We start from the raw sequence: 23,103 nt of genomic DNA on the forward strand, positions 1-23,103 counted from the left end.
GCATGAAATTCGCGAATCAAGGAGGACGGGGGTTCTTCCGGGGGGGGTTGGAAAAACGACAATAGGATACCACTAAATCTATGGATCTGAGGAGATCATAGTCCATGGCAAATGCGGCTTACACAGAGCCTCTAAGGTCACCAGCTTCGAGCACCACCATGTTGATATGATGAATTTTGGAATCTGTAAGTGTTGAGTGTAAAGGTGTAAAACAATTTAAATACGTCTTGCACCTGTGAGTACGTGAGCGAATCCTACATAAAATGGTACCCAATATCTCTAACATGACGACGCCAGCGCCGAGTTGTGAACGAGGTTAGGAACAGCAGAAGATTCCGCAACTGTACAGTTTCAGAACGTTAACCCCGTGGCGCACATATCCCCATGCTATCACTGTAAAGTATCCCGCCTCTTGGCGCTTAGAACCCCAGTTTCGTAATGACAGCTTCTAGAAACAGGAAAACCATGGCATGTTAATCATAAGTCGTAAGTCGGTAAAAGTCGTTAAAATTTGGTATAAGTTGTCGTAAATCGGTAAAACGGTCGTGAATCAGTATATATCATCGTATGTTGTCATGAAGCGTCATAAAATCATAAAATAAACAAAAATAAAAACATCATTAAGACTGAGATCCCCTCCTCGCAAACAACCCCCAGAATCTGCCCTTTTCCTTGACCTCGACCGTATATGGCTTCAGCGGGAAAACAGGCTTGATGTTGTACTCGTCTTCTTCTTCCTCGCTTGGCGAGCCAGTGGTGGTGATGTACAGGGATCTGTGACTTGGCTGCCATTTCCGCTGAGGAATCTCACCAAGCTTGGTGCTGTCGGAGGAGAAGGACATGATGGATATCCGGTTGGGGGATGTCCTGGGGTGGAGGGAGGACGAGGGGCTGAGTCTTGGAATCGCGGCCATGGCGAAGTGAGCATCTGCAGTGATTGCTTCGATAGAGTTTGGAGAAGCCGGTGGTGATGGTGCGGGTTGTAATTTTGGTGAAGATGGTAGCTTTGGTGAGGATGGAGGTTTTTGCGAACTCGCTGACTTAGGTGATGCCGTTGAACTTCTTGATGAATGTTTTTCCGCGTGTTTTACTGAGCCCTTCCTCGGTAGCTTTGGTAATGCTTTAGAGTTTTTTGGTGAGGCCGGTGTTGGCTTTGGCGAGGCTGGTGTCAATTTTGGTGATTTTGGCGTTGGCTCTGGTGATGGCGAAGTCAACTTTGGTGACGGTGCTGCTGGTTGTGGGTCTTTTGGAGTTGCAGATTTTAGCTCGCTGCTGGACGATCTCTTTGATTTGCCATCCTTGATTTCCTTCTTGGGCTGGGGCAATGCTTTCTTGCTTGAGGAGCTCTTTTCTTGTTGGGCAGACTCTCTCTTCGGTTTGGGCGCCTCGGGCGTCTTGGGTGATAGTTTGTGCCGGTGTGATGGTGACGTCGACAAAGAACCCGGAGAAGTTTTGGATGACTTCGACAACGATGACTTGGATGATGTCTTCGAGGCCTTTGATGAAGCCCTTGAAGAATGGGAGGCCAGTGAAGAACGAGATGGGCTACCAAGCCGTCGGGACAGGCCATCTATGGTCTTGATTGTCTCAAGTCTGGAAGCATTGGAGAGACACATGAGTGACTCAAAGTCCAGGTCAAGATTCTGCTTGTGGCTAGAGATTCGCAGCAGGTTCTTGATAGCTTCTTTGAGCTTCCTCAAGACACCGTCTACTGATGAGATGGCGCGGGCTATCACTAAGGTCAGTCATGCCACAATGCCAAGACCAAGTGGCGACATACCATCTCCTTTTCTGAAGCGGTTCCCAGACTGGCGAACTCTTGACGAATAGGCCTTCTCAACCAAGTCACGATCCGCCTTTAAAGACTCTCGCAGAACGGCTTGTTTGTCCTGAGAACAAATCGTTGTCTCTGGTGTTGGGGTGGTTGAATTTGGCTCATCGCCCCGATGCCTGAAGGCTTTGAGCAAGGAAATGCAGTTTGAGTAAGTGTCCAGCAAGGCGTGGATGCTCTTGCCAAACGCCGCCATGGCGTCAACTAAGATGTTTTGATGGTGGTTTGAAGATCATAAGATGGTAGTACAATGATGTAAGTTGATGATCCAAGCTCTACCAGCTGGGCGGCAGTATAACAGTCAAATATGGTTCCTGGGGTCAAAAATGAGGCTGGAAAGCGGGGCTACACCAGATATACCAGCAGTTGGACAGCAATTTTCAGGTACCAAACTTCGTGTCTCTTGCCCTACCTTGGATCGGGTGTTTTAACTACTCCTGTAACCGCCGAGGGAACAGAACCTGCAGCTTGCGTCAGTTGAGATTCAACGACAGCCAATCATTTGCTAACGGGGGACGGGCATTCGTTAGATCAATATTCTCCAGTTAGTCAACGCTCTTTCTTTGATTTCTGCCCGTGATAGCCAGTTCGATTGCCTGAACGAAACCCATTGAGGGGATGACTGGGTTGAATAGATGTCGACCTCAATTAAGCCCATGGCGCCGACGGCCGCGTAGTCAGAGAGGGGCAACCTACGTGGTCGCTACTAACGGTCACCTCCACAGCCTCGCGGAGGCGGGGATGCGCTGGTGGGATGCGCTGATGGGATCTTATGAGAGAGCGCTATCATGTTTGCTTGATCGCAATGAGATAGATGTTCAGTTTCTACTCACCCAAGAAAACGGTGTTGAGTGTTTTGAGATTTTCAGAAAGATATCTTGGCACGCCAAGAAATGCTGGTTGTGTAGTTCCTCGTGTTGCCCAAGGTAGGTACCTACTGAACAGTTCTCGATCACCTAGAGTTTGGCGCATATGAATTACTTTTGACGCCTGTCAACCAAATACCGTAGGTACGGACGTGTCGGGCTTCGGAATTAAAAGAGGCTACGCGTCTGCACTTACCCACGCTTTCCACTCGAAGGCCTCGCCAAGGCAGCCATGACTGCTACCCCACGCACACCATGCAGGCCATTGTTCCAGGCCGGTGGCGATAACGCCATCCATTACTTTATCTCTTCAGAACCTCGACCCCAAATCTTCCCTCCTCCAGGCGCACCTCTACCCTAGCCGCCAACTACAACCAAAAATGCGATTACAACCACTAGTTTTCGCTTTTAGCCTCGCGCTGCCCGTCGATGCCGCTGCTGCTTGGATCGAACCTTCGCACCGGGACCACCAAGCCGGCCGCCTTCAGCGCAGCAACGGCTACCCTATTCTAACATGGCTGCGTGATACCGTCGTCGAGGCCTTCTTCGGCAAGCAGTTGAGAGATGACGACCTCGACACCTACGAAATCAACCCGGCTGTTGCTACGAGGCATGAGGGTGGCATCGTAGTTCGGTTCAACGCAACCACCTTGGAGCAGAAGCGCCTCCTCACTGACATAACCCGGACACTTCAAGCTTTCGATATCTGGTCCATCTCACACGATCACGTCGACGCAAGAATATATAATGCCAAGATATATCTCAAGAAGATTGTCGACCAATTGCCAGATTCGATGAAGAAACCAGAAATTATGATTTACGATCTGCCCGCCGCCATCTGGGCCACGTACCCCAAGAAGACGACCGGGGGATTCAGCTCGAGTTCCCTCGATGTACTGACATCCAGGGAAGGAATGGGTAACCTATTCTTCAAGGATTATCAGAGGCTGTCGGTAAGTCTTGGTGTCCGGGCGATTCCCACTTGATCAATAATACTCACACTCTTCAGGTCGTCACAAGCTGGATGCGGCTGCTGGAAGCCATGTTCCCATCGCTCACAGAGATGACGAGCATTGGGAAGTCATTCGAGGGGAGGGATATTCATGCCCTCCGTGTCGGCGCACGCAGCGAAGAGGAAGAAGAGGGTGGTTCGAGGAAAACCATACTTGTCACTGGAGGTCTTCATGGCCGTGAATGGATATCAACCAGCACGGTTACATATCTGATGTGGTCCATGGTCACCGCCTACGACAAGGACCCAATGGTCACCAAGCTGCTCGATAAATTCGACATCATCTTCATCCCTATCCTGAACCCCGATGGCTACGAATACACATGGCAGGAAGACCGGCTTTGGCGCAAATCGAGACAGGACACCGGTACAAGCTTTTGCTTTGGCATGGATCTTGACCACGCATTTGGCTATGAATGGGCCACGAATAACAAGGCGGGTCCATGCTCAGAGAACTACGGAGGCGATTCCCCCTTTCATGCCGTGGAAGCGTCGGAGCTGGCAAACTGGGCCAAGAATCAAACAGCGCAAGGGGTCAAGTTTGTGGGTTTCCTCGATATGCACTCGTACTCGCAGCAGGTCCTGTTCCCTTACTCTTATACCTGCGCTGCTCAGCCGCCCAACCTCGAAAACTTGATGGAACTTGGTGTTGGACTGGCAAAGGCCATACGGCTGTCGAGCGGGGAGGCATACACAGTGACCTCTGCCTGTGAGAGTGCTACGGCATACCGAGGAACAGACGATACCCGCGTGGAAGGCGGCGGTGGCTCGGCTATTGATTGGTTCTACCATGAAATTGGAGCCAAATACAGCTACCAAATCAAGCTCCGCGATACTGGTAGCTACGGCTTTTTGCTACCGGCTGACCATATCGTGCCAACAGGCGAAGAAGTGCTCAATGCCCTCAAGTATTTCGGGGACTTTCTCCTCGGCAACAATGGCATTGAGAAGGGGGAGTTTGAGGGAAGTGAGCATGTCCAGAACCCGCCGGCCGATCAATGGAGTGATCTGAAGAGGCGGAGATAGAGACTTGAGGATTGCACAGGAGCGGCGTTATGGATGGGTATGGGCATCGGCATCGGCATGGGCACTGGCATTTTGTATCAGTGGTTTTTTAGGTTCCTTTTGGCAAAGCGTCTTGATGTGTATTTGCATAGCAGCTACAGAGTGATACAGCGATGCATTGGATAACTTTATGCTTTTTTCCCCCACATCACTTGCGGTCAGTCCACTGATTCTAGATTTAGCTTTTGCATGTATCGGACAAGGCGACGGAGTTCTCGACGTTGGGCCCAAAAATAGAAAATTGGGAAAATGAAGCTTTCTCGTGAAGCTGGTCATTGGGTATATTGGATGGAGTCCTGCGAAATAAGAGGCTGGTAGCGCACGAGGTGGTACCCGCCTGGTTCCATATCTTATCACCGGGGGGTTTGAACAGCTCACCAGGGAGTTGTCTCATCGTCGTGGGCGTGTCGCATGTTTTTTGGGGGTTTGAATTGGCTGGATTTCTTGCATAAGCCGAGCATACAGCTGAGCCCGAGAATAGAAAAGAGAGAATCATCAGGGCATCAAAGAGCTATCTCCATATGACTTGCCCTGTGAAGCTTCAAGATAGGGCGAAAATAAGGTCTGGATAGCTTCAGGGGTGTTGCGTGTCTGCCCCGCGATCTGCAAATTATCATTTTAGAGCAGGGCAGGGATGGTCTGCAGGTGGCTGATTGGCTGGAGGGGGCTACAGGTGGGGGCCAAGCGCTCAGCTTGGAAGGAGCTGAGCCGGCGTCGGGTTGCGTCGTCTTGCAGAGACCTGCCCAGCCCACCGCAGCCCACCTCCCACGCTTTCTCTGGGTCTCCCTTTTTGGGCCTGGCGCCGCTTTTGGTGCGGTCTTGGAAGCCCAGGAAGCCCCCAGACGCTCCCCCCGGGACATGCTGCCCTTGGCGAAGGAACAACCCAAACACCGTCCTTCTCATCTGCCCCTAGGACTCAACCACTCAAACGTTTTGTTCCCTATTCTCATTCTCACTCAGCTCAATCAATCTCTCCGCTGATAGAAGCGAAGCCAGCACCTTTCCTTCCTTACTTTCAAGCTCGCACAGCTCTCGTTCACAGCACTTACTCTACCGCGATTGAATGACGACGACTGACGGACCCGCCGAATCTTAATTTAACGATACGGATACCCGGTTGCGATTCTCATCACCACCCCAACACCAAGGCTCACGGCAGCGACGTGGGCCCGGCGACGACTTCTTGCATCACGAATGGGAAAACTATGACGAGCGCACACACGCCTACAACCCACCATGCCGTTTTTACGACGTCGCGGCAATGTTGGCAGTGAGACGGATATGAGACGGCACTCGCTGTTTGACGCCCTGCCCGGTGTTCCCCCGTTGAAGGAGCCGCCCATCCGTGCCGAATCATCGACCTCGGACTTGCCCGCCGCCCTGACGTCGGTTGCAGAAGATGCTCCCGCACCGCCCTCTCCTGTTCCTCCCTCTCCTGCCTCGCCTACCTCGCCCATGGAGCTGCCCCGCGATAGCATCTCGGTGGCTTCGACCCACGCCCAGGAACAGCCTCGCGCCTCCGTCTCCCTTGCCCTGCCCGACGACTCCAACAAGCACCGGCGCTTCTCCATGCTGAGATTCCGTAATGCTTCCGACTCCCAGCTAGCAGCCAAGGCGAAATTGCACGCGGCGGCCGAGAAAGCTCCTCCCATGCCCCGCCGTACGTGCCATTCCGTTGCATTGCGCGAGCGCTCTGCCAGACAAAGTCTCCATTTCAAATTGCTTACACACAATGAGACAGCTCCCGAGATCATCACCACGGCCCCGACCACCACGTTTGACGGAACCGCCCCTCGAAAGAAGCCATCCCGAATGAACTTTTCAATGCGATTACGCCGCTCTGGAGAGATTTCCAGGACCGAGCTAGCCGATAATTCGAACGAGAGATTGGGCCTGGGTACAATGGGGGACAGGAGAGTGTCACTTGTTCCAGAGGAAAGCAACAGTGCCGATAGCAGCGCGAATGCAAACGGGAAGCAGAGTGTCACTTTTGACGAACCATCTCAGGCATCCTTTTCTCATGCGCCACCGGCTTATGGGGATGATCATTCATCGACGCTTGCACTGCCTGCCACCAGGTTATCAGAATCCTCGAGATCAGATGCCAGCTCAGGGGACAGGGTGTATGGGAGCACCACAGTAACAACTCAAACTATACATACTACTACCACCTTTTTCAAGCTGGGGCGGCGGAAGAAACAGACGGACTCTCTTTTCCCCATTGCCCACCTACAGCCCAAGAACAAGTCTTCGATGACGCACAACTCCAACCTCTCCAGCTCATCACTATCCGTACCGAACAGAGTCAGCACGGATAGGTCGACTGCCAGCAAAACATCCCCCAAGGGCTCCCAGCTCACGCCGACTCCTTCTAGGACACCATCTCGGAGTGGCGGGTCAGTCTCACCCAGCCAAACTGTCACATTATTTGGCAAAGGGAATGCCTCACCAGCAACTGCCCTGTTTCGGCCGAATTCAAGGCACTCTGGTCACTCTTCACCTACGAGAACTTACATCCACCGGAGGGGCCGTTCGTCGACCATGAGCTCCCTCGGCAACAATACGCCTAGGGAGTCCGTGGAGGAACATTTGACTATTCCATCAAGGACATCCATGTCGACCAGCCGCAAGAGCTTTGGTGACCTTCTCGGTCTTAGCAGATTACGACACAATACCGATTCCATATCCTCCCGGCATGGGACCCTTACCCCGGCCACCCCTGCCTCGAGCGCATCCAAGAATAACTCGCTCCAGATATCGCGTGAGTCCATCATCCTCCCGGAGCGTCGGGATGATGATACTCCCGCCAGATATCTCGAGCGGTTGTTGGAAGTTGTCAGCCGTAGTGTGGTGGCGGCTGCTCTCTCCAAGAACACCGAGCCCTTTGCACAGGCCGTGCTTCGAAGTTATATGCGTGGATTTATGTTTTTTGGTGACCCAATGGACATGGCTCTGAGAAAACTGCTGATGGAAGCCGAACTTCCTAAGGAGACGCAGCAGATCGACCGTTTTGTCCAGGCATTTGCCAACCGGTATCACGAGTGCAACCCCGGCGTCTACGCTTCACCAGACCAGGCCTATTTTATTGCCTTTTCCCTCTTGATCCTACACACCGATGTCTTCAATAAGAACAACAAGCACAAGATGCAGAAAGCGGATTACCTCAAAAACACTCGAGGAGAGGGCATTTATGAGGAGGTCTTGGAGGTCTTTTACGACAACATCACATATACCCCTTTTATTCACGTCGAGGATGATTTCGACATCAACGGAGAGCGGATCGTCCCACACAAGGTGAAGAAGAAGCCGTTCCTGTTGAATGCAGCGCCCGATCCAGCGCGACGGACGATAAAGGAGCCCGTCGATCCATACGCTGTTATTCTCGAGGGAAAACTGGATTTGCTACGGCCGAACTTTAGAGATGTGATGCACCTGGAGGACCCGTACAGCTACCTCGGAACGGCAAAGACGCTGAACATGAAGGAGCTCCAGAAGACCTTCTTCAAGACCGGTGTCTTACAGATCGTTTCGGCAAGATCCCGACCCGATGCCTTCATGACGGAAAAGACAGTTTCGAATCCGGAGGAGGCCCATCCTGGTATCGTGGATATCAAGGTCACAAAGGTCGGGCTGTTGTGGAGGAAAGATGCCAAAAAGAAGAAGACGAGGTCTCCCTGGCAAGAGTGGGGTGCCATCCTCACAGGTGCCCAGCTCTACTTCTTCCGGAACACCACCTGGGTCAAGTCGTTGATGCATCAGCAAAAGGACCATCTCCGAAAGGGTTGCGATGGGGATCCCTGCATCTTCAAACCGCCCCTTGAGGCCTTCAAGCCCGACGCACTGATGTCAACAGACGGCGCCGTGGCTTTGATGGACAAGAGCTATAACAAACACAAGCACGCATTCGTGTATGTCAAGAATGGCGGGCTTGAGGAGGTTTTGCTGGCGGAAGACGAGGATGAGATGAATGACTGGCTGGCCAAGCTCAATTATGCTGCTGCTTTTAGGACCTCTGGTGTGCGCATGCGAGGTGTGATAGGAGGGAATATCGATGGTCAGGGGCGCAGAGCGCTCAGGAGACTGGATGGCGATAATGTGCAGGTGATCCAGACACCGACCGGAGAGGTGACGGTTTCGCGCAGCCGCATTGACCACAAGATGGCACAGGATATTTTGGCCGCGCGGAGGGAGATCATGATGCAGAAGATTACTGATGCTGACGAGAAGCTCAAGGAAGTCGAAAAGACACTTGCCGACCAGCACCGGAATGCCCGACATCTTTCGCTTCTGACCCCCATTTCGCAAAAGACCCGCGACTCGTTGCTTTTGGCGGGTGCGAGGATTGCTGCGCAGCTGAAGTGGACGCGGATGGAAATATGGAAACTGAAGTGTCACCGTGATATTCTCTCTTTGGATTTGGAAGAGGAGCGCCAGCTTCTCGATACTCCTGCGGACTCGCAGTTGCAGGTGCCTATCACTAGGGAAGACTCGAGGGGAAGCAGCCTTACAGCCCAGAAGAGTCCTCGGTCGCCCGCTCCGCTCTCCCTCACCAGAACCTCAACCGTCACATCGAAATCTGAAGGCTCATCGCCAGTCACCGAGGTCTTCCAGACGCCGCCGACCAGTGCGACCTCTACGAGCTTCCTTAAGCAGGAACGGACATGGGAGTCGCCGGCCGCAGTTCTTGATCAAAACGATAATCGCAAGGCCTCGGTCTCGACGGCCATCTCAGTCAGCTCTACCCCAGCTACGCCATCTCGAAAGAGGGCCGAGTCCAGCACGACTGTTGAAAAGCCCAAGTTTGAGGAACCAGGTGAAGATGTGGATGCGGACGAGCGTGACCTGCTTGCCAAGGCTGGACTTTTGGAAGCCGCTAGCTCGGAGACCAAGTCCTCGACGGCTGGCGATGAGCCATTTGATACGCCCGAGAGGCGTGGCCGCCACTCCAACAGCACCTCGGCCGATCGGCTCGAAAAGACGAATATCCGGCGCAGTCTCCAGCGCACCCTTAGAGAGGGCGCCGGTCACCTCTCGCACCACCGCCACCGGAAGGGCAAGGATTCGACGTCCAGTGCCACCAATGCCGACGAGGGCAGCCGCGATTCACCGGATAGCTTCCCTCGCAGCACGGGCTCCTTTGTCGTACACGGCAAGAAGGCTTCGGTGATCAACTTCAACAACGACCTCCAGATCCAAGGTCTGACGGCTGAAGAGCGCATCCGGCAACGAATGCACCGTGGCGACGACGCAGGCAGTGTTCGGACCGGCCCGAGCGACGGCACGGACTTTCAATCCATCCTCACTGCTCGGTCTGTATCCGAGCGCGAACACCGGGGATCTGCCGCCAGCGCGAGCACGGCCACGGCCCGAAGTTTCCGGGAGCTGCACAGGAAGTACTCGTCGGCTCAAGCGGCCCACAAGACCATTGGCAGCCTCGCGCTGCCGTCTGATGAGGATAGCGATGCGGCTATCAGCTTTTCTGACGGTCGGCACACGCCCCTTCCGCCTATTGATGGGGAGGAGGAGGAGAATGCCATTTCGACGAATGCGCTGACGACAGCGTTGGAGAATGCGGTTGTGGAGGAGGAGGAGGATGATGACGATGATGATTTTCCTACCGCGAGGGAGGAGAGGAACACGGTTTATTTTACTCCGCCGCCGGGCAGTCCGGTGAAGGAGGAGGATGATGGGGATGGGGAGGGAGATGATGGGGTGGTGCTGCAGAAGGACGGGGGGGAGAGGATGGCGAGTCCACCGCCGTTGCAGTGTGTTGGTGCTTGAGATACCCCTTTTTTTTTTTTTGTGGCTTGATACAAACGGAGAGAATACACCTAGGTACCTACCTGCCTTGTTTACTTATCGACCTTACACAATCTTTCGAACAACCGATCGATCTAGCCTACCTACACCACCACTCCTTTCAACAGACATTATTTTTCCTTTTTTCTGCTCGGGGGAAAAAAGCATTGCCTAGGTACCCTACGATGGCTTCTTTCTGTGGTTTAATATTTTTTTCGTTTCGATACGCTTTTTTTACTTTGAGTATAGCACTTGTATAATGTACAGCAAACACGGCTTTTTTTCCTTTTCGGTTGTATTTTCATGGCAGGCATGAGGAAAGATGGAGAAGGGTGGGGGGGGGGGGCTCTAAGATAAAAAATGATGGCGTGTGTGTGAGTGGAAAGAGATAGTGTGTAAAAAGATTGTTGGGAATGGTTTTCTTTTTGCAGGTTTCTGTCTTGGGGGTTGTGGAGGTTGCCAATGGCTCTCTTGGTTTTTTTGGGGGGGTTGGTGGTGGTGGTGTTTGAGGAGTTTTGGGGGTTTGTGGTTTGGAGGAGCTTGCATTGCTGTCTACCGTTTACCTAGTTTAACAACATAAAAGAAGCGTTGTTTATGCGGAGGGGGGGGGGGTGAAATAAAAAAATTATTTGATGTGAGTTTTGTACTGTGGTGTTTATTGGTGGTGATTTGGTGGTGGTTTGTTCTGTATGTTAATATCAGACCGCGGATGAGTCTATTGCGATGGACTGTGACGAGTTAGAAAAGATTGTTGCGGATTTTGTATATTTTGGTGACGGGCTGATTGTGCTCTCTATGGTGGTGTTGTTCAATGTAGGTTAGCAGGCGAGGAGCATTGAAGGTTCGGGTACTTCGTATACAAGATGGACTTCTTGTGCATAGAGTCTCTGGGCGGGGAGAGATGTATGTTATTGTTGTAGAGTGATGGGAAGGGGTGATATGTAAAAGATACACAGAGGGCAACAAGCTGATTTCCATTCACCACAGCTATCACAACACTCCAGGGTTTGTTTACTTGATTATATTTCAGGGGTAATCATTCAGGGGCGGCTGCCAAACGAGCACATCCCTATCACCCATCAGACACATGTCGTCAAGGTACTCATCTTTTTCCTATTGCTAGGATTGATAAAAGGGTCTACATTATCCAAGTTCATGCTCAGCCTGCCCTGAAAAAAAAAACATCAAGACCCCCCTAATATTCTTTGGAATTTATAAGAGGTCACACAACAAACATGTTCAACGGTTTCGGCTCGAGTCACAGCAGCCATGGGACAATAATCATGAAGTGTAAAAATCATCGCTTATTCAATCCCTACCTTACTCCCCAACCTAACCTATCCCCATTGCTGTCTAATGTTTCCCACTCCAAGAGCCTCATACAATACATCTTACAACCCCCCTGCCATCCTCACTACCCCCACCCCCTAACATCACAGCTCCACATGCTCGCTCATGTGTGTGTGTGTATGTGTCCTCGAAGCCAAAACTTTGCTCATGATTCCATGTTTTCCTCAAAAACATACAACTATCCATTCCACTTCATGCCCACCATATCAAAACCCCTCCCCCTCCTCCCAAATACCCCCCCCTTTTCGTCAATTCAATGGCGATACAAAACGCCCAACATATGCAAACCCTGATATCACAACCCCCCTCCCCGCCATTTTCAACAAAACCTCTATCAAAAGACATGCATGCCCAACCAAGCCAACTTCGATAACAGCTACCCTCCCCTCCCCCGTGTCAATAATTCCTCGCAGCCAACTGCTCACTCAACCCCTTCAACCTCTCAATCGAACCCCCCCCTTCCTCCCCCTCCCCATTCACCCCCGCCGCCTTGATATGCAGCGCAATAAACTCATTGACCGAATCCAGCAGCGGCTGCAAGCTCTTCTTGGGGTGCACCCTCACAAACCTCTCCTTGATCGGCTCGTGCAGACACAGATACCCCAATAGTATGCTCAAATACCCCAGCGCCACATTCAACTGCGTCTTCTCCATTGAATCGGCCTACATCCCTCATTGTTAGCAACCTTGTCAGTCCCTGTGACAAAAAACAAAACTTACATCCGCCATCTTCAAATGATTATCAGCAAAAACCCCAATCAACCCCTCCAACCCTCCTTCCCCAGCCAGCGTCTCACCCGCAGGGGGGTAGTAAACACAGAAATTAATCATCACCCCCAGCATGATAATCAGCCCATCCAGCAGCCCCCGTCCCCTAAACCCCCCCTCCTCCTTCACCTTCACCTCCACCTTCATCACCATCCCAAACGCGCCCCACGCCCCCCCCGCCAACCTCCCCAGCAGCCCCCTCTCGACAAACAACCGGCACGCGTCAGGGTTGTGATTCGTGACGTTAATCGACGTCCTCAGCACCAACCCCTCCAGCTCGTCGCCAAACCCCTCCACCGGCCTGCTCAGCGCCCCGTCCAGCAAGTCCGCCACGATCGGCGCGTATTTCCTCGTCCACCTCGCACTGAGACGGGAAGACTGCATCGCGTCGAGAGAGAGCCCTTCTACTACGTGGAGAGAGAGCGCAAAATCCCACGAGTTTTCGTGGCCAGGAAAACCCCAGCTGTCCGGGTTAGACGTCCCGTCCTTAAGGTAACCGAATAAAAGATCCGTGATAGCAGGCGAAAAAAACTCATCCTCCGACACCCGCGTCGACTGCCTAAGCAAAAGCTCCAGACACTTCAGCGCCAGTGTCCGCGGCGACAACGAGCCCGGCGGCGCTGGTTTCCACGCCGGAAGCTCAAGAACAGAAGCTTTCACCGTCCCCACAGTAGTTTGCATATTTTTCGAAACGTTGTGCTTCCTGTCCCTCACCAGCCGACTAATATCTTCTTCCTGATCAAGCAGCCGCTTGAGAAGCGCAGCAAAACCCTGCGATCGTAACTGCTGAATAAGATGCGCCGAAGGCGACGCCGCCAGAAGTGTAGCGACGATGGCCAGGATAGAATACCCACACACAAGGTCGGTCTCCTCCCCGAGCGACCGGAACAGAGCCTCATCCCCGCTGTGATCCCGAAACTGGCGCCGAAACTCCTTGGTCTTCATCTTCTGCGCCAGCTCCAGCAACGCGCCTTTGCGCAAAGATGAAGCCTTTGGTGACGGAACGCCGATGCGATCAACGATATCACCCATCTCATCAGCAAATCGACTATTTGCGCCTGCCTGTCGCAATTCGTGGATACTCTGAACAGCGCCGCTGTTCCCCAACTCTTCTTCTTCGTCGAGGTAAGCAAACTTGCTGAGGGCGGCGCTTTTGGTGAGCCGCCCAATGTTGAATAATGCGCCCTTGGACGACATGTCGTCCAGACCACCGCCCAAACCGCCGCTGCCAAACAACGGGTCCTCTTCCGCCAGCATGGACCTCTGCTGGCTGTAGGTAAACTTGGGTCCCGACTTCCTGGCTGTCAATACCGGACGCGCCATAGTTCTTACCTTGTCTGCGGGTTCTGGACTAGAGTCCCGCAGGGCTGAAGAACGTCTGGTTTCGGTGATGTGGGAGTCTTGCGACGAGAATGCGTCCTCTTCTGATTCACTTTCTTCATCTGCCTGTTCGACCAAGGTGTCAATTAACCGCCTCTTCTTCGGAGCCTTTCCTGGCTGACTTTGCGGGATCGATTCGGGTGCTGAGGTGGGCAGAGATGTAGGTTCAGTTTCGATCGGAGGCGAAGGCTTCGAGGAGGATGACCGTAAACCGGAAAGGCGTATTGGAATCTGCGTCTTCTCGGGCTCGGGCTTTTTGGAGGATTTAGTTTTTGTATCAACGCTTAGGTTCTTCAAGATCTTGGTGGTCTTCACTGAGAAGAGAGGCCCAGCGGGCGGTGGGGCATCCTGCATATGGACATCTCGCTCAGGTGTCTGTCGAGATCTGGGGACCACCAAGGATCTCTCTTTCGGGTCCGATCGCCGAGCGACAGGTTCAGGAGAGGGTGCCTTTTCAGGGGATAATTCTGGTGTTGAGTAGGGAAGCGAGGTCTTGCTCGTCCTTTCTGACTGCACACGAGCTAGCCTCCTCTTCTTGGGCCGAGTGTCCTCTTCAGGTTCATCTTCAATGGCGTAGATATCGTAAGGATCAGGTAGGGGCTGACTGTGAGAGACATCGGAAGGTTTCGAAGATGCGTCACGGCCAGCTTTACGTATGTTTTGTAATTTCCCCTTGCTGGAAACGAGGGTGCGGGAGGCAGAGGCAGAGGCAGAGGCAGAGGCAGGCGCAGGCGAAGGCTCAGGTGAGGTTGTGGGTGACTTGTTGAGAGAGGACACGCTGGGAACGATGGGCGCAGACTCGGCATGCCTGAGGGTGCCAACGGCGGAAGCTTTGGGTCTTCTTCGTGCAAGTTTGCCATAAGTGGTGACCTTTTTCTGGGGCGCATAGCCAAAGTCGGTCTCACTGGTGCTGGCCATAGTGAAGGACGCTAGAGAAGGAGGCGTCGCTGGAGGCTGCGATTCAAAAAAAGAAAAAGAAAATGAAAGTGATGCCGGGAAAATCAAAAGTGTCAGTGGGACATTCCAAGTTGGTCTTGCGATGCGGTGTCAACGCCGCTGGGCGAGAGAGCTCAGAGGCTGTGTGAACTGTTTGGGTTCGGTCCGCGTCCTGGCAATGAACTCAATGCGAACAGCCCCAAGACTCAACTGCCACGGTGTGTGCGAAGACTGAGATTTTCAAACAAAGACAACTGCTCCTGGGTGACGTAGGTAGTGGCCGGCTGTGATTTGGCCGGGAGCAAAAGCCGTTGAGAGTGGAAAATTGGGAGATGGGATAACTGCAATTGCTCATGGGCAGCAGCAGACGCGTTCACGGCTTGGTCGTTCATGAGGCTTCATTGTTTTTGGAAACAAGCACCAACCCCACATCTTGTCTCTTGAACTCCCAGTCTCCCGTTGCCGGCCCCAGCGCCTCCCTGCATTGTAGCCCGTGCCCCCCTTTCTTGGCACCCAGCCTTTCAAAGGAAGGTCGAGACCTCTCCAGCTCTCTTGCGCCTCCATCAACATGGAGGGGATCTTTCGTCTCAATTGTCGGGAAAATTGGCCTAATTTTGTGCCTGGAAGAATCTGTAGCACTAGCTTTGCAAACAAAGAACCAGGTTTCAAGATTTTATTTTGATTACTGAGAACGAGGACATGAAGCAAGAGCAAGTAACCATCAAGTCCAAGTCTGCATATCATACCGTTCATCTTATCTTATCCAAGCATAGCCCCTCCAAGCACATGGTAGGATTCTCAACCCCGCAGTTATCTCTGTCACGAAAAGACCCCGAACCAAAAGAGCACACAACAAACTCCAATGTCTCAACCCTCCACAGCTATCCATGACTAAAAGCTCTTTGCAGCTATCACTGTCATGTGGCGTCCACCTGCTTGATCAACCCTATCCACGTTGTCTTCCAACGGTCAGGTGGGGTCTGGAGACAACTGCAGCCAGGGGTTTTCTGCCATCTGGTGTCATGGTATAGGAAGAAGCTTGCCTTGAGAGAGGGGCAAAAAACCGTTCGTAGTTCCAATCCACCGAGTATTTAGGATCAAGGTTACCTACCTTAAATCCTCGTGTGCTCAGCTTCCCAATCCATAAGCTCCGGGTCCCCTTTGTCCACACACACACACACACACACACACACACACACACACACACACACACAGAGAGAGAGAGACAGACAGAGAGAGAGAGAGAGAGAGAGAGAGAGAGAGAGAGACACGATCCCAATTAACCTCATCCGTTTGATACAAGGGCCCCTCGCTTCCCTCTCCTCCTCCTCGGAAGCACCTTACATTTCAAGGGTGATTCCCGGCATATCCTACCTGCAAAATACTTTTGCTCAGGGTGGAGTTCACCTTATCTCCGCACACCTGTTTACTATCGAACTCTACTCAACTTACTTTCCCGTTCTCATATCCCTTATTGTAGACATACGCTTTTTTTTTTTTTTCTAAACATCACACCTACCTCCCATATACCTCAATCCCACACACTCAATGACCGAAGAAGTCGCCCCCGTCAAGTGCGTCGGCCCCGAATACCGCGCCGAAGACCAAAAGCCCACCGCCACCGTCTCAACCGTCGTCCACTTTGACAATGTCACCGTCCTCCCCCAAACCCCCCAGCTAATCGCCCTCCTCTCGTGAGCCGTTCCCTTCTTCCCTCCTCTATAATTAATTTGTTTCTAAAAACCCCAGCATCATCCGCAACCACTCCACCGCCCGCGGCGACTTCGTCTTCTACTCCAACCGCATCATCCGCCTCCTTGTCGAGGAAGGCCTCAACCACCTCCCCACCATCTCCCACACTGTCACCACCCCCGTCGGCCGCCCCTACGATGGCCTCTCCTTCCAGGGAAAAATCGCCGGCGTCTCCATCATGCGCGCCGGCGAGGCCATGGAGCAAGGGCTCCGCGACTGCTGCCGCTCGGTGAGGATCGGCAAGATCCTGATCCAGCGCGACGAGGAGACTGCCCAGCCGAAGCTGTTTTATGACAAGCTGCCCGAGGATATTGCGGATAGATGGGTGCTGTTGTTGGATCCTATGCTTGCTACTGGTGAGTTTTTTTCATGTCAAGTGTCAGAAAGGTGGGGGGTTGCTGATCAGAAATATAGGCGGCTCTGCCATCATGGCTGTGGATGTTCTCAAGTCGCGTGGTGTTCCTGAGGAGAGGATTCTATTCTTGAACGTGCTTGCTAGCCCGGAGGGGATGAAGAGCTTTGCGGAAAAGTTCCCTGCGTCGAGGGTGGTGACTGCTTTTGTGGATGAGGGGTTGGATGAGAAGAAGTAAGTTTATTTCCTTTTCGGATTTTCAGATATGGGTGAGTAAGAGCTAACCCTATGACACCCTAACAGCTACATCATCCCAGGCCTTGGTGACTTTGGCGACAGATATTATACCCGGTGAAGAACTCAATGTAGCAAAAATCACCAACAAATAAAACATGCTCACACAAAGAAAAAGCCGATATATACAAGGCCAAAGCAAATCATTATCTTTTTGCTTGTCTTGAAAAGGAAAAGCATCGTAGATATTAATATTTTCCACACCCGCCGACTGATTTTATGCCTCCTCTGCCTCAAATACTTGTCGCCATGATATGATAGATTCATCGATTGATTGCCACCCCAACCATACATTTATTTCCCTGTTTCCCAATTCCCATTCCTCCCTCGCCCCCCAAAATAAAAATAAAAAAAAAGACCACCAAATCTTGTCGTAGCAAAACAAACAAAACCCAGGAAGAGACATTTCACTCGTAGTCATCATCATCCGGTATCACATCCCCATAACCATCCTCGTCGTCATCGGCCTCGACTCGTCGGGCTGCCCGCCCCCCGCTATTACTTGATCGCCCGCCGGCGGCGGCGGCCTTTGCCTTCTCGCTGTTTTCTTGGGCGACGGCGTCGGCTGCGTCGACCCATTCGGCGTAGACGTCGACGGGGGCGGAGAGGTAGTTGATGCCGCACTGGAAGTGCTGGCCGCAGATCTTGCAGTCGAGGGAGCCGACGCCGGCTTTCTTGTCGACCTTGACGGAGACGGCCTTTTCGTGGTTGCAGAAGAGGCAGGTGAAGACTGAGGGGAGGGGTTCGTTCTATAAAGGGGGCGGTTGTTAGGTATCATGCGCAAGGTTGGATTAGAGAGAGATGGATGCGTACCCTGCGAGGGCCGGTTGGCTTTCTGGTGGCCTTTTTGCGCTTGCCCATTGTTTCTGGTGGTTATCCGGGGGGTTGAAGAGGGAGGTAGGTTGCGCGATTGAATTGATGGTTTCGCTGGGTTTGTGCGAGGATGCGCCGGGGGTTTTATGGCTGTGTTATTTGGAAAGAGTTTGATGCAGAAAAGGTGATGTGATAAGGGGATATATGGATTGATTTGGATTCTCAACAGGATTCGGCCATCGCCTAACAATCAAGCTCCATGTTCTCATGCGCTGGAGACGCGTCGGATTAAATTGCCCCGCTAATCTCAAAGTGGAGCGTGCTGCTACATGCGAGTTACGGTGTGCGGTGAAGTGAAGTAAGGTGTGGCAAGGTGAAAGAAGAAGGTTCAAGGTGAAGGCTTCACTTTGACAAGGCTCCCCTGATCTCCACCGCGTATGCCAAGCGGGGCCAAGAAGGGTCGGACTTCTAATCTGTGGCCCGTGCCCTCGATAAACCTCCGCGGTTGTCGGGTCCACACCACCCGTCTCGGCGAGAGGGGAGCTCTTGACCTTCCTCTAACTTGGGGTGATCAGCGACCTTGCAGTGTTCGTCCCAGGATGCTGTTGTGAAGCATGTTGTGAAGAGGTTATGCTTCTCTTATCTAATCCAACAGAAGCTGTCTGTCTCAGCAACAGAAGCCAACAAGACACCGGTCTTCTTCCCTTCGCCGTCAGCTGACCTTCCTGTGGCTTTACCTCCCGTTCCCGTTATCGGTCTCTATCATCTCCAGAGACGTGTCCGCCTTCCAAACCCAGTTCCGTGATATCCACAGCGGCAGACGATCCGATTGCGGTGCCCCGCCTCCGCCGGCCTCCCGGAGTGGAGCAAGACGTGGAAGCACAAGCACAACGACAGCGATTACAGGGGTCGACGCAAGCACTACCGGAACGCCCAACACACGGCCAGCCAGCTTGCACTATTATCGATCACCTGCCATTCTCCCCGACCGCCCGGTGATACCAGGTTCTGGGGGTCGAAGCGGCCCAAGCCCCGTCCAATGACGCCGGTTTCTTATCACGGGGTCTCACCCGAGCTCCGGAACCTGCCACATTCCGATGTGTTTGTCTCATTACCAACCGTTTTATATACTAGAATACTAGTTGCCCGCACCGGGTTTCACTTGCCTACTCAGTGTTCTCTGTCTCCTGTCTGTCTAGGGGCCTGTGTGTATCGTGACCAAACCGCTACAGAACCCTACCTATCTTTTTTGATCCCGAAGATCTCGCTCCCTCCACCAGGGCTTTGTTGTTTTTTTGTGTTCCGTTCCATCCTCGGCTTCTAGATTGGTAGCACTTAACCTCAGCTGTAGCTCCATCTCCCTACCTACGTTCCGCAAAACTACTTTCACGATGGGCTCAACATCAACAAACATGGACGACCTAAAGGAAGCCCTCCAGTCCATCTCCCAAACCCAAACCGCCCTCCTCACCGCCGTCCAATCCATCGCCGACCGAGTCAACACCCTCGAGAAGAAAGACACTTCCTCTTCTTCCCCGCCCTCCGCCCAAGCCCTCGACCGGTCCGCAACCCCCTTAAAAACAGGCTTCACCCAAACCCCAACCAGCGAACTCCCCGCCGAAGCAGGCACTCAAACCCCCACCGCCACCGCCCCTACCTCCCCGGTGGCCACCGCCTCGAAGCAATTCACCTCGCGTGTAATCCTCACAACCGTACGTCCCCCCCCCTTTCCCCCCTCTAACCACCCCCCTTAACTAACAAGAAACCAAAAAAGTACCCCCACCAAATCGGCATCTCACCCCTCCCCCTCAACTGGGGCGCTCCCGACCCCCTGTCCCGAGGCCCAGTAACAGTCTCCCGCTCCCCCTCCACCATCGGCCGCCGAAACGCAATCGGCGCCCACGGAGGCTCCTACTCCATCTACTACGCCCTCGCCCTCGCCTCGGGCGAGCTCCCCCACAACCACAAGCCCGATTACACCAACACCGAACCCGCCGTGTCCATCGGACCGTTCCCCCAGTGGGGCGACAAGAAGAAGATTGTGGCTATGGATCCGTGGGGGCATTTAGTGCCCTGGACGCACAAGGAGTTGATGGAAAGGGAAGGTGTTGACCTGCGGCCTACGATTGCGGTTACAAAGGCGCATATGACGCTTCCGGAGCTGGAGGAGAGCGTAAGGAGTGGGAGGTTGAGGCCGGATGGCAAGGTTTGTTTGAATGGACGGGGGGAGTTGGCTGTGACCAAGTTTGCGGTGGAGCCGGTTTGGTACTTGCCCGGGGTTGCGGAGAGGTTTGGGATTGAGGAGGGGGTGCTGAGGAGGAGTTTGTTTGAGGAGACGGGGGGGATGTATCCTGAGGTATGTGAAAAGAGGGGAGTAAAAAGGGGCGAGAAAGGCTGACAAAAAGGGGGGGTGGGGTTGTGAAGTTGATCACTAGGTCGGATATCAAGGTGTTTTTGCCGCCTATTGGTGAGTTTTGCTCCAACGGAGAGAGATGGTGGGACAAGCACTGACAGGTGACGGTTGCCGGTTTACAGGTGGCTTGACGGTGTATGTCTTTGGCGACCCGGCGAATATGTCTGACCCGTCCAAGAGGTTGGCTTTGCGGATCCATGACGAGGTATGACAACCACAAAACAACCCAACCCAACCGGCTATCCACGGCCGGTCATCAGTTGTTGTTGTTGTTGTTGTTGTTGTTGTTGTCGGTATGATATTTGTTATTGCCGTGCTGACACCCTGTCCCCCTCATCTCACAGTGCAATGGCAGCGACGTCTTCGGCTCCGACATTTGCACCTGCAGGCCCTACCTGATCTTTGGCATCGAGGAAGCCGTCAAGGAGGCACAGAATGGTGGCAGTGGTGTGGTGATTTACTTTCGCAAGGAGGGCAGAGCGCTGGGTGAGGTTACAAAGGTATGTCATGTTGCAAAAAAAAAAAAAAAAAAAAAAAAAAAGACTGCATTTTTTCTCTCCGATGTCGTTTTGTTTTGTTACCGTTCAACAAGAAAGGGGGTTTTAGAGCTGACATGGAACGGAAATGTAGTACCGTAAGTTTTGCATCTTTCCCAGTGAAATCCTGCTTTGGTGGTGTACCGGTTGCCTCCTTTTCTCGGAGAGAAGATCCTCTTTGTGTCAGTGAGAGAGTGTATTGGTCTAACCTGATCTGCAAATGCCGGTAGTGGTGTACAATGCGCGCAAACGCGGGGAGGATCGGGCATCGGATTACTTCAAGAGGACGGAGAACATTGCTGGTGTGAAGGACATGCGGTTCCAGGCGTTGATGCCGGATATTCTGCACTGGCTTGGGATCACCAAGATTGACAGGATGCTCAGCATGAGCAAGTGAGTCTCCCTTTCCCCCCTTTTCCCTTACGTTTGCCAAGATCCTGGGGGAAGAATGGAAGGTTGATATGAATTCTTTTCGATTTGCAGCATGAAACACGATGCGATTGTTGGTCAAGGGTGAGTTTTACAGAGTTCTTTTTCTTTTTCTCTCTCTTTCCATGGGATTCACTTGGACACAAAGAATGTCTGAGGTTATCGGAAAAAACGGACACTCCGGGAATCTGGTGACTGGTTGCTAATCGTGAGATCATGATCTTGTGTATTTTAGTATACCTATTCATGAACGGGTTGAGCTTCCTGAAGAGTTGATCCCGGCCGATTCGAGGGTTGAGATTGATGCGAAGATTACTGCTGGTATGAGACATTCCCTATCATCATCTGGTGTTGCTGTGAGACAGTAACGTAGTGTTGTGTGTGTGTGTGTGTGTGTGGCCCGGCAGAAAGCTAACTTGCTGGTTAGGATATTTCACGACAGGTCACCGAATGACTGATGACGAGCTGAAGGCTGTTCAAGGCCGGATATGGGAAGAGTAAGTCGCGAATGATGGCATTCCCCGGGCCGTTTGTCGCTGTGAGAGGTGTGGCTGACACAAAGATACAACAGTATTGACCACTAGAAGAAGAAGAGCAATGCGGTGCGCCCGCCTCTTCTTGGTTTTGGGAAGGAAGCTTGGGGGAGATGTTCCAATGGTAGGGAGAGGTGGTTGTCAGACAGAAAAGAGCCTTTTGGGAAAAGATCACGCTAGACCATGTACCTCGATTTTTCCTTGAGGTTGCGGGGGGGGAGGAGATGGAATATGAGTAATGTGATTTATTGAACCAATACCGTTTGAGTCTTGAGGCACGAGGACTTGGGTTTTAGTGTTTTTGTCCAAAAGAGAGAGCCGTTTGTGCTCAAGTTAGGCTGCTTCTCGGTCTGATGTTTGTTTATTAGTAGTGCGTAAGATATCGCAACATTATCCTCCAACCAGAAAAATCACGCTGTTTTTTAGATAACACCCCCACGAGGAGGAAATTAGGAAGAGCAAATAGGAAGATGGGGTGTAGAAAAGAAAAGATGTTAAGATTTTTGGACTGTCACGCGGACGGTGGTGAGGTCTGTACGACGAATGAGGTTGGTGATCTACATGCCTACACCCATAGGAGAGGGAAAAGGGCGCGACAATGGGATGTCACGTCACCGAGCATGAACAAGCATCCGATTTCTCAGCTTGTTGTTGTTGTTGTTGTTGTTGTTGTAAGCTGTTGGTGTCTGGAATCTTGATGATTTGCGAGGAACACAGATTCGGATCTTGCTCTTGTGTGTGTGTGCGTGTGTGTGCGTGTGTACACAGTATGTACACAAAGTATTACTGCTACTACTACAACAGAATAGACATGGGTATTCTTCCAAGACTTTTAGTCTATGCGTTGCTCATCCGCAATTCCCGTTTGGTACCTGGACTAGAGTTTTCCGTTCCGGCAGCGGGGAGAGGCACGTAACCGTGCCGAAGTGCGGTCAGGGGGAATGGGAAGGAACCAGATTCTTGGTTCACCTTAT

General features: G+C 52.5%; 7 protein-coding genes across 7 annotated transcripts; 4 read left to right on the plus strand and 3 right to left on the minus strand.

Annotated features, from left to right (window-relative positions):
- Positions 1-245: 245 nt before the first annotated feature.
- On the minus strand, positions 246-2,674 carry QC761_205230 (uncharacterized protein). Its single transcript, XM_062876250.1, has 2 exons — positions 1,781-2,674; positions 246-1,729 (listed from the first exon to the last, which is right to left on the minus strand). Exons 1-2 carry the CDS (start codon positions 2,025-2,027, stop codon positions 621-623), a joined length of 1,356 nt encoding a protein of 451 aa, XP_062734831.1. The 5' UTR covers positions 2,028-2,674; the 3' UTR covers positions 246-620.
- Positions 2,675-2,829: 155 nt separating this feature from the next.
- On the plus strand, positions 2,830-5,378 carry ECM14 (putative metallocarboxypeptidase ecm14). The gene is made up of 2 exons (XM_062876251.1): positions 2,830-3,650; positions 3,707-5,378. The coding sequence occupies exons 1-2, from the start codon at positions 3,078-3,080 to the stop codon at positions 4,733-4,735; spliced, it is 1,602 nt and encodes a 533-aa protein (XP_062734832.1). The 5' UTR covers positions 2,830-3,077; the 3' UTR covers positions 4,736-5,378.
- Positions 5,379-5,512: 134 nt separating this feature from the next.
- On the plus strand, positions 5,513-11,519 carry QC761_205250 (uncharacterized protein). Its single transcript, XM_062876252.1, has 2 exons — positions 5,513-6,434; positions 6,516-11,519. The coding sequence occupies exons 1-2, from the start codon at positions 6,011-6,013 to the stop codon at positions 10,553-10,555; spliced, it is 4,464 nt and encodes a 1,487-aa protein (XP_062734833.1). The 5' UTR covers positions 5,513-6,010; the 3' UTR covers positions 10,556-11,519.
- Positions 11,520-11,887: 368 nt separating this feature from the next.
- On the minus strand, positions 11,888-14,989 carry QC761_205260 (uncharacterized protein; the record flags this gene model as incomplete). Its single annotated transcript, XM_062876253.1, has 2 exons — positions 11,888-12,586; positions 12,644-14,989. The coding sequence occupies 2 exons, from the start codon at positions 14,987-14,989 to the stop codon at positions 12,320-12,322; spliced, it is 2,613 nt and encodes an 870-aa protein (XP_062734834.1). The 3' UTR covers positions 11,888-12,319.
- A 909-nt stretch (positions 14,990-15,898) lies between these two features.
- FUR1 (Uracil phosphoribosyltransferase, synthesizes UMP from uracil) lies at positions 15,899-17,730 on the plus strand. The gene is made up of 5 exons (XM_062876254.1): positions 15,899-16,194; positions 16,221-16,701; positions 16,757-17,115; positions 17,174-17,345; positions 17,415-17,730. The coding sequence occupies exons 2-5, from the start codon at positions 16,556-16,558 to the stop codon at positions 17,464-17,466; spliced, it is 729 nt and encodes a 242-aa protein (XP_062734835.1). The 5' UTR covers positions 15,899-16,194; positions 16,221-16,555; the 3' UTR covers positions 17,467-17,730.
- On the minus strand, positions 17,598-18,572 carry QC761_205280 (uncharacterized protein). The gene is made up of 2 exons (XM_062876255.1): positions 18,219-18,572; positions 17,598-18,154 (listed from the first exon to the last, which is right to left on the minus strand). The coding sequence occupies exons 1-2, from the start codon at positions 18,264-18,266 to the stop codon at positions 17,813-17,815; spliced, it is 390 nt and encodes a 129-aa protein (XP_062734836.1). The 5' UTR covers positions 18,267-18,572; the 3' UTR covers positions 17,598-17,812.
- Positions 18,573-18,790: 218 nt separating this feature from the next.
- URG1 (Uracil-regulated protein 1) lies at positions 18,791-22,374 on the plus strand. The gene is given in 11 exon segments (XM_062876256.1): positions 18,791-19,930; positions 19,993-20,574; positions 20,643-20,685; positions 20,754-20,836; positions 20,976-21,131; positions 21,394-21,560; positions 21,651-21,680; positions 21,832-21,917; positions 22,024-22,093; positions 22,168-22,253; positions 22,271-22,374. The coding sequence occupies 10 exon segments, from the start codon at positions 19,610-19,612 to the stop codon at positions 22,178-22,180; spliced, it is 1,551 nt and encodes a 516-aa protein (XP_062734837.1). The 5' UTR covers positions 18,791-19,609; the 3' UTR covers positions 22,181-22,253; positions 22,271-22,374.
- Positions 22,375-23,103: the final 729 nt, after the last annotated feature.

The sequence above is a fragment of the Podospora bellae-mahoneyi genome, chromosome 2 (genome assembly GCF_035222275.1).
Source record: "Podospora bellae-mahoneyi strain CBS 112042 chromosome 2, whole genome shotgun sequence".
Lineage (NCBI taxonomy): Eukaryota > Fungi > Ascomycota > Sordariomycetes > Sordariales > Podosporaceae > Podospora > Podospora bellae-mahoneyi.

Coding starts and splice junctions, on each gene's coding strand:
- QC761_205280 (XM_062876255.1), bottom strand. CDS start 18,266: ATGGGCAAGCGCAAAAAGGCCACCAGAAAGCCAACCGGCCCTCGCAGG. Junction 18,155..18,218: donor AGCCAACCGGCCCTCGCAGG/GTACGCATCCAT, acceptor CCCCCTTTATAG/AACGAACCCCTCCCCTCAGT.
- QC761_205250 (XM_062876252.1), top strand. CDS start 6,011: ATGCCGTTTTTACGACGTCGCGGCAATGTTGGCAGTGAGACGGATATG. Junction 6,435..6,515: donor AGCTCCTCCCATGCCCCGCC/GTACGTGCCATT, acceptor ACAATGAGACAG/CTCCCGAGATCATCACCACG.
- ECM14 (XM_062876251.1), top strand. CDS start 3,078: ATGCGATTACAACCACTAGTTTTCGCTTTTAGCCTCGCGCTGCCCGTC. Junction 3,651..3,706: donor AGGATTATCAGAGGCTGTCG/GTAAGTCTTGGT, acceptor CACACTCTTCAG/GTCGTCACAAGCTGGATGCG.
- QC761_205230 (XM_062876250.1), bottom strand. CDS start 2,027: ATGGCGGCGTTTGGCAAGAGCATCCACGCCTTGCTGGACACTTACTCA. Junction 1,730..1,780: donor CCGCTTCAGAAAAGGAGATG/GTATGTCGCCAC, acceptor CCTTAGTGATAG/CCCGCGCCATCTCATCAGTA.
- URG1 (XM_062876256.1), top strand. CDS start 19,610: ATGGGCTCAACATCAACAAACATGGACGACCTAAAGGAAGCCCTCCAG. Junction 21,132..21,393: donor CGCTGGGTGAGGTTACAAAG/GTATGTCATGTT, acceptor CTGCAAATGCCG/GTAGTGGTGTACAATGCGCG. Junction 21,918..22,023: donor TGATGCGAAGATTACTGCTG/GTATGAGACATT, acceptor CTTGCTGGTTAG/GATATTTCACGACAGGTCAC.
- FUR1 (XM_062876254.1), top strand. CDS start 16,556: ATGACCGAAGAAGTCGCCCCCGTCAAGTGCGTCGGCCCCGAATACCGC. Junction 16,702..16,756: donor CAGCTAATCGCCCTCCTCTC/GTGAGCCGTTCC, acceptor TAAAAACCCCAG/CATCATCCGCAACCACTCCA. Junction 17,346..17,414: donor GAGGGGTTGGATGAGAAGAA/GTAAGTTTATTT, acceptor ACACCCTAACAG/CTACATCATCCCAGGCCTTG.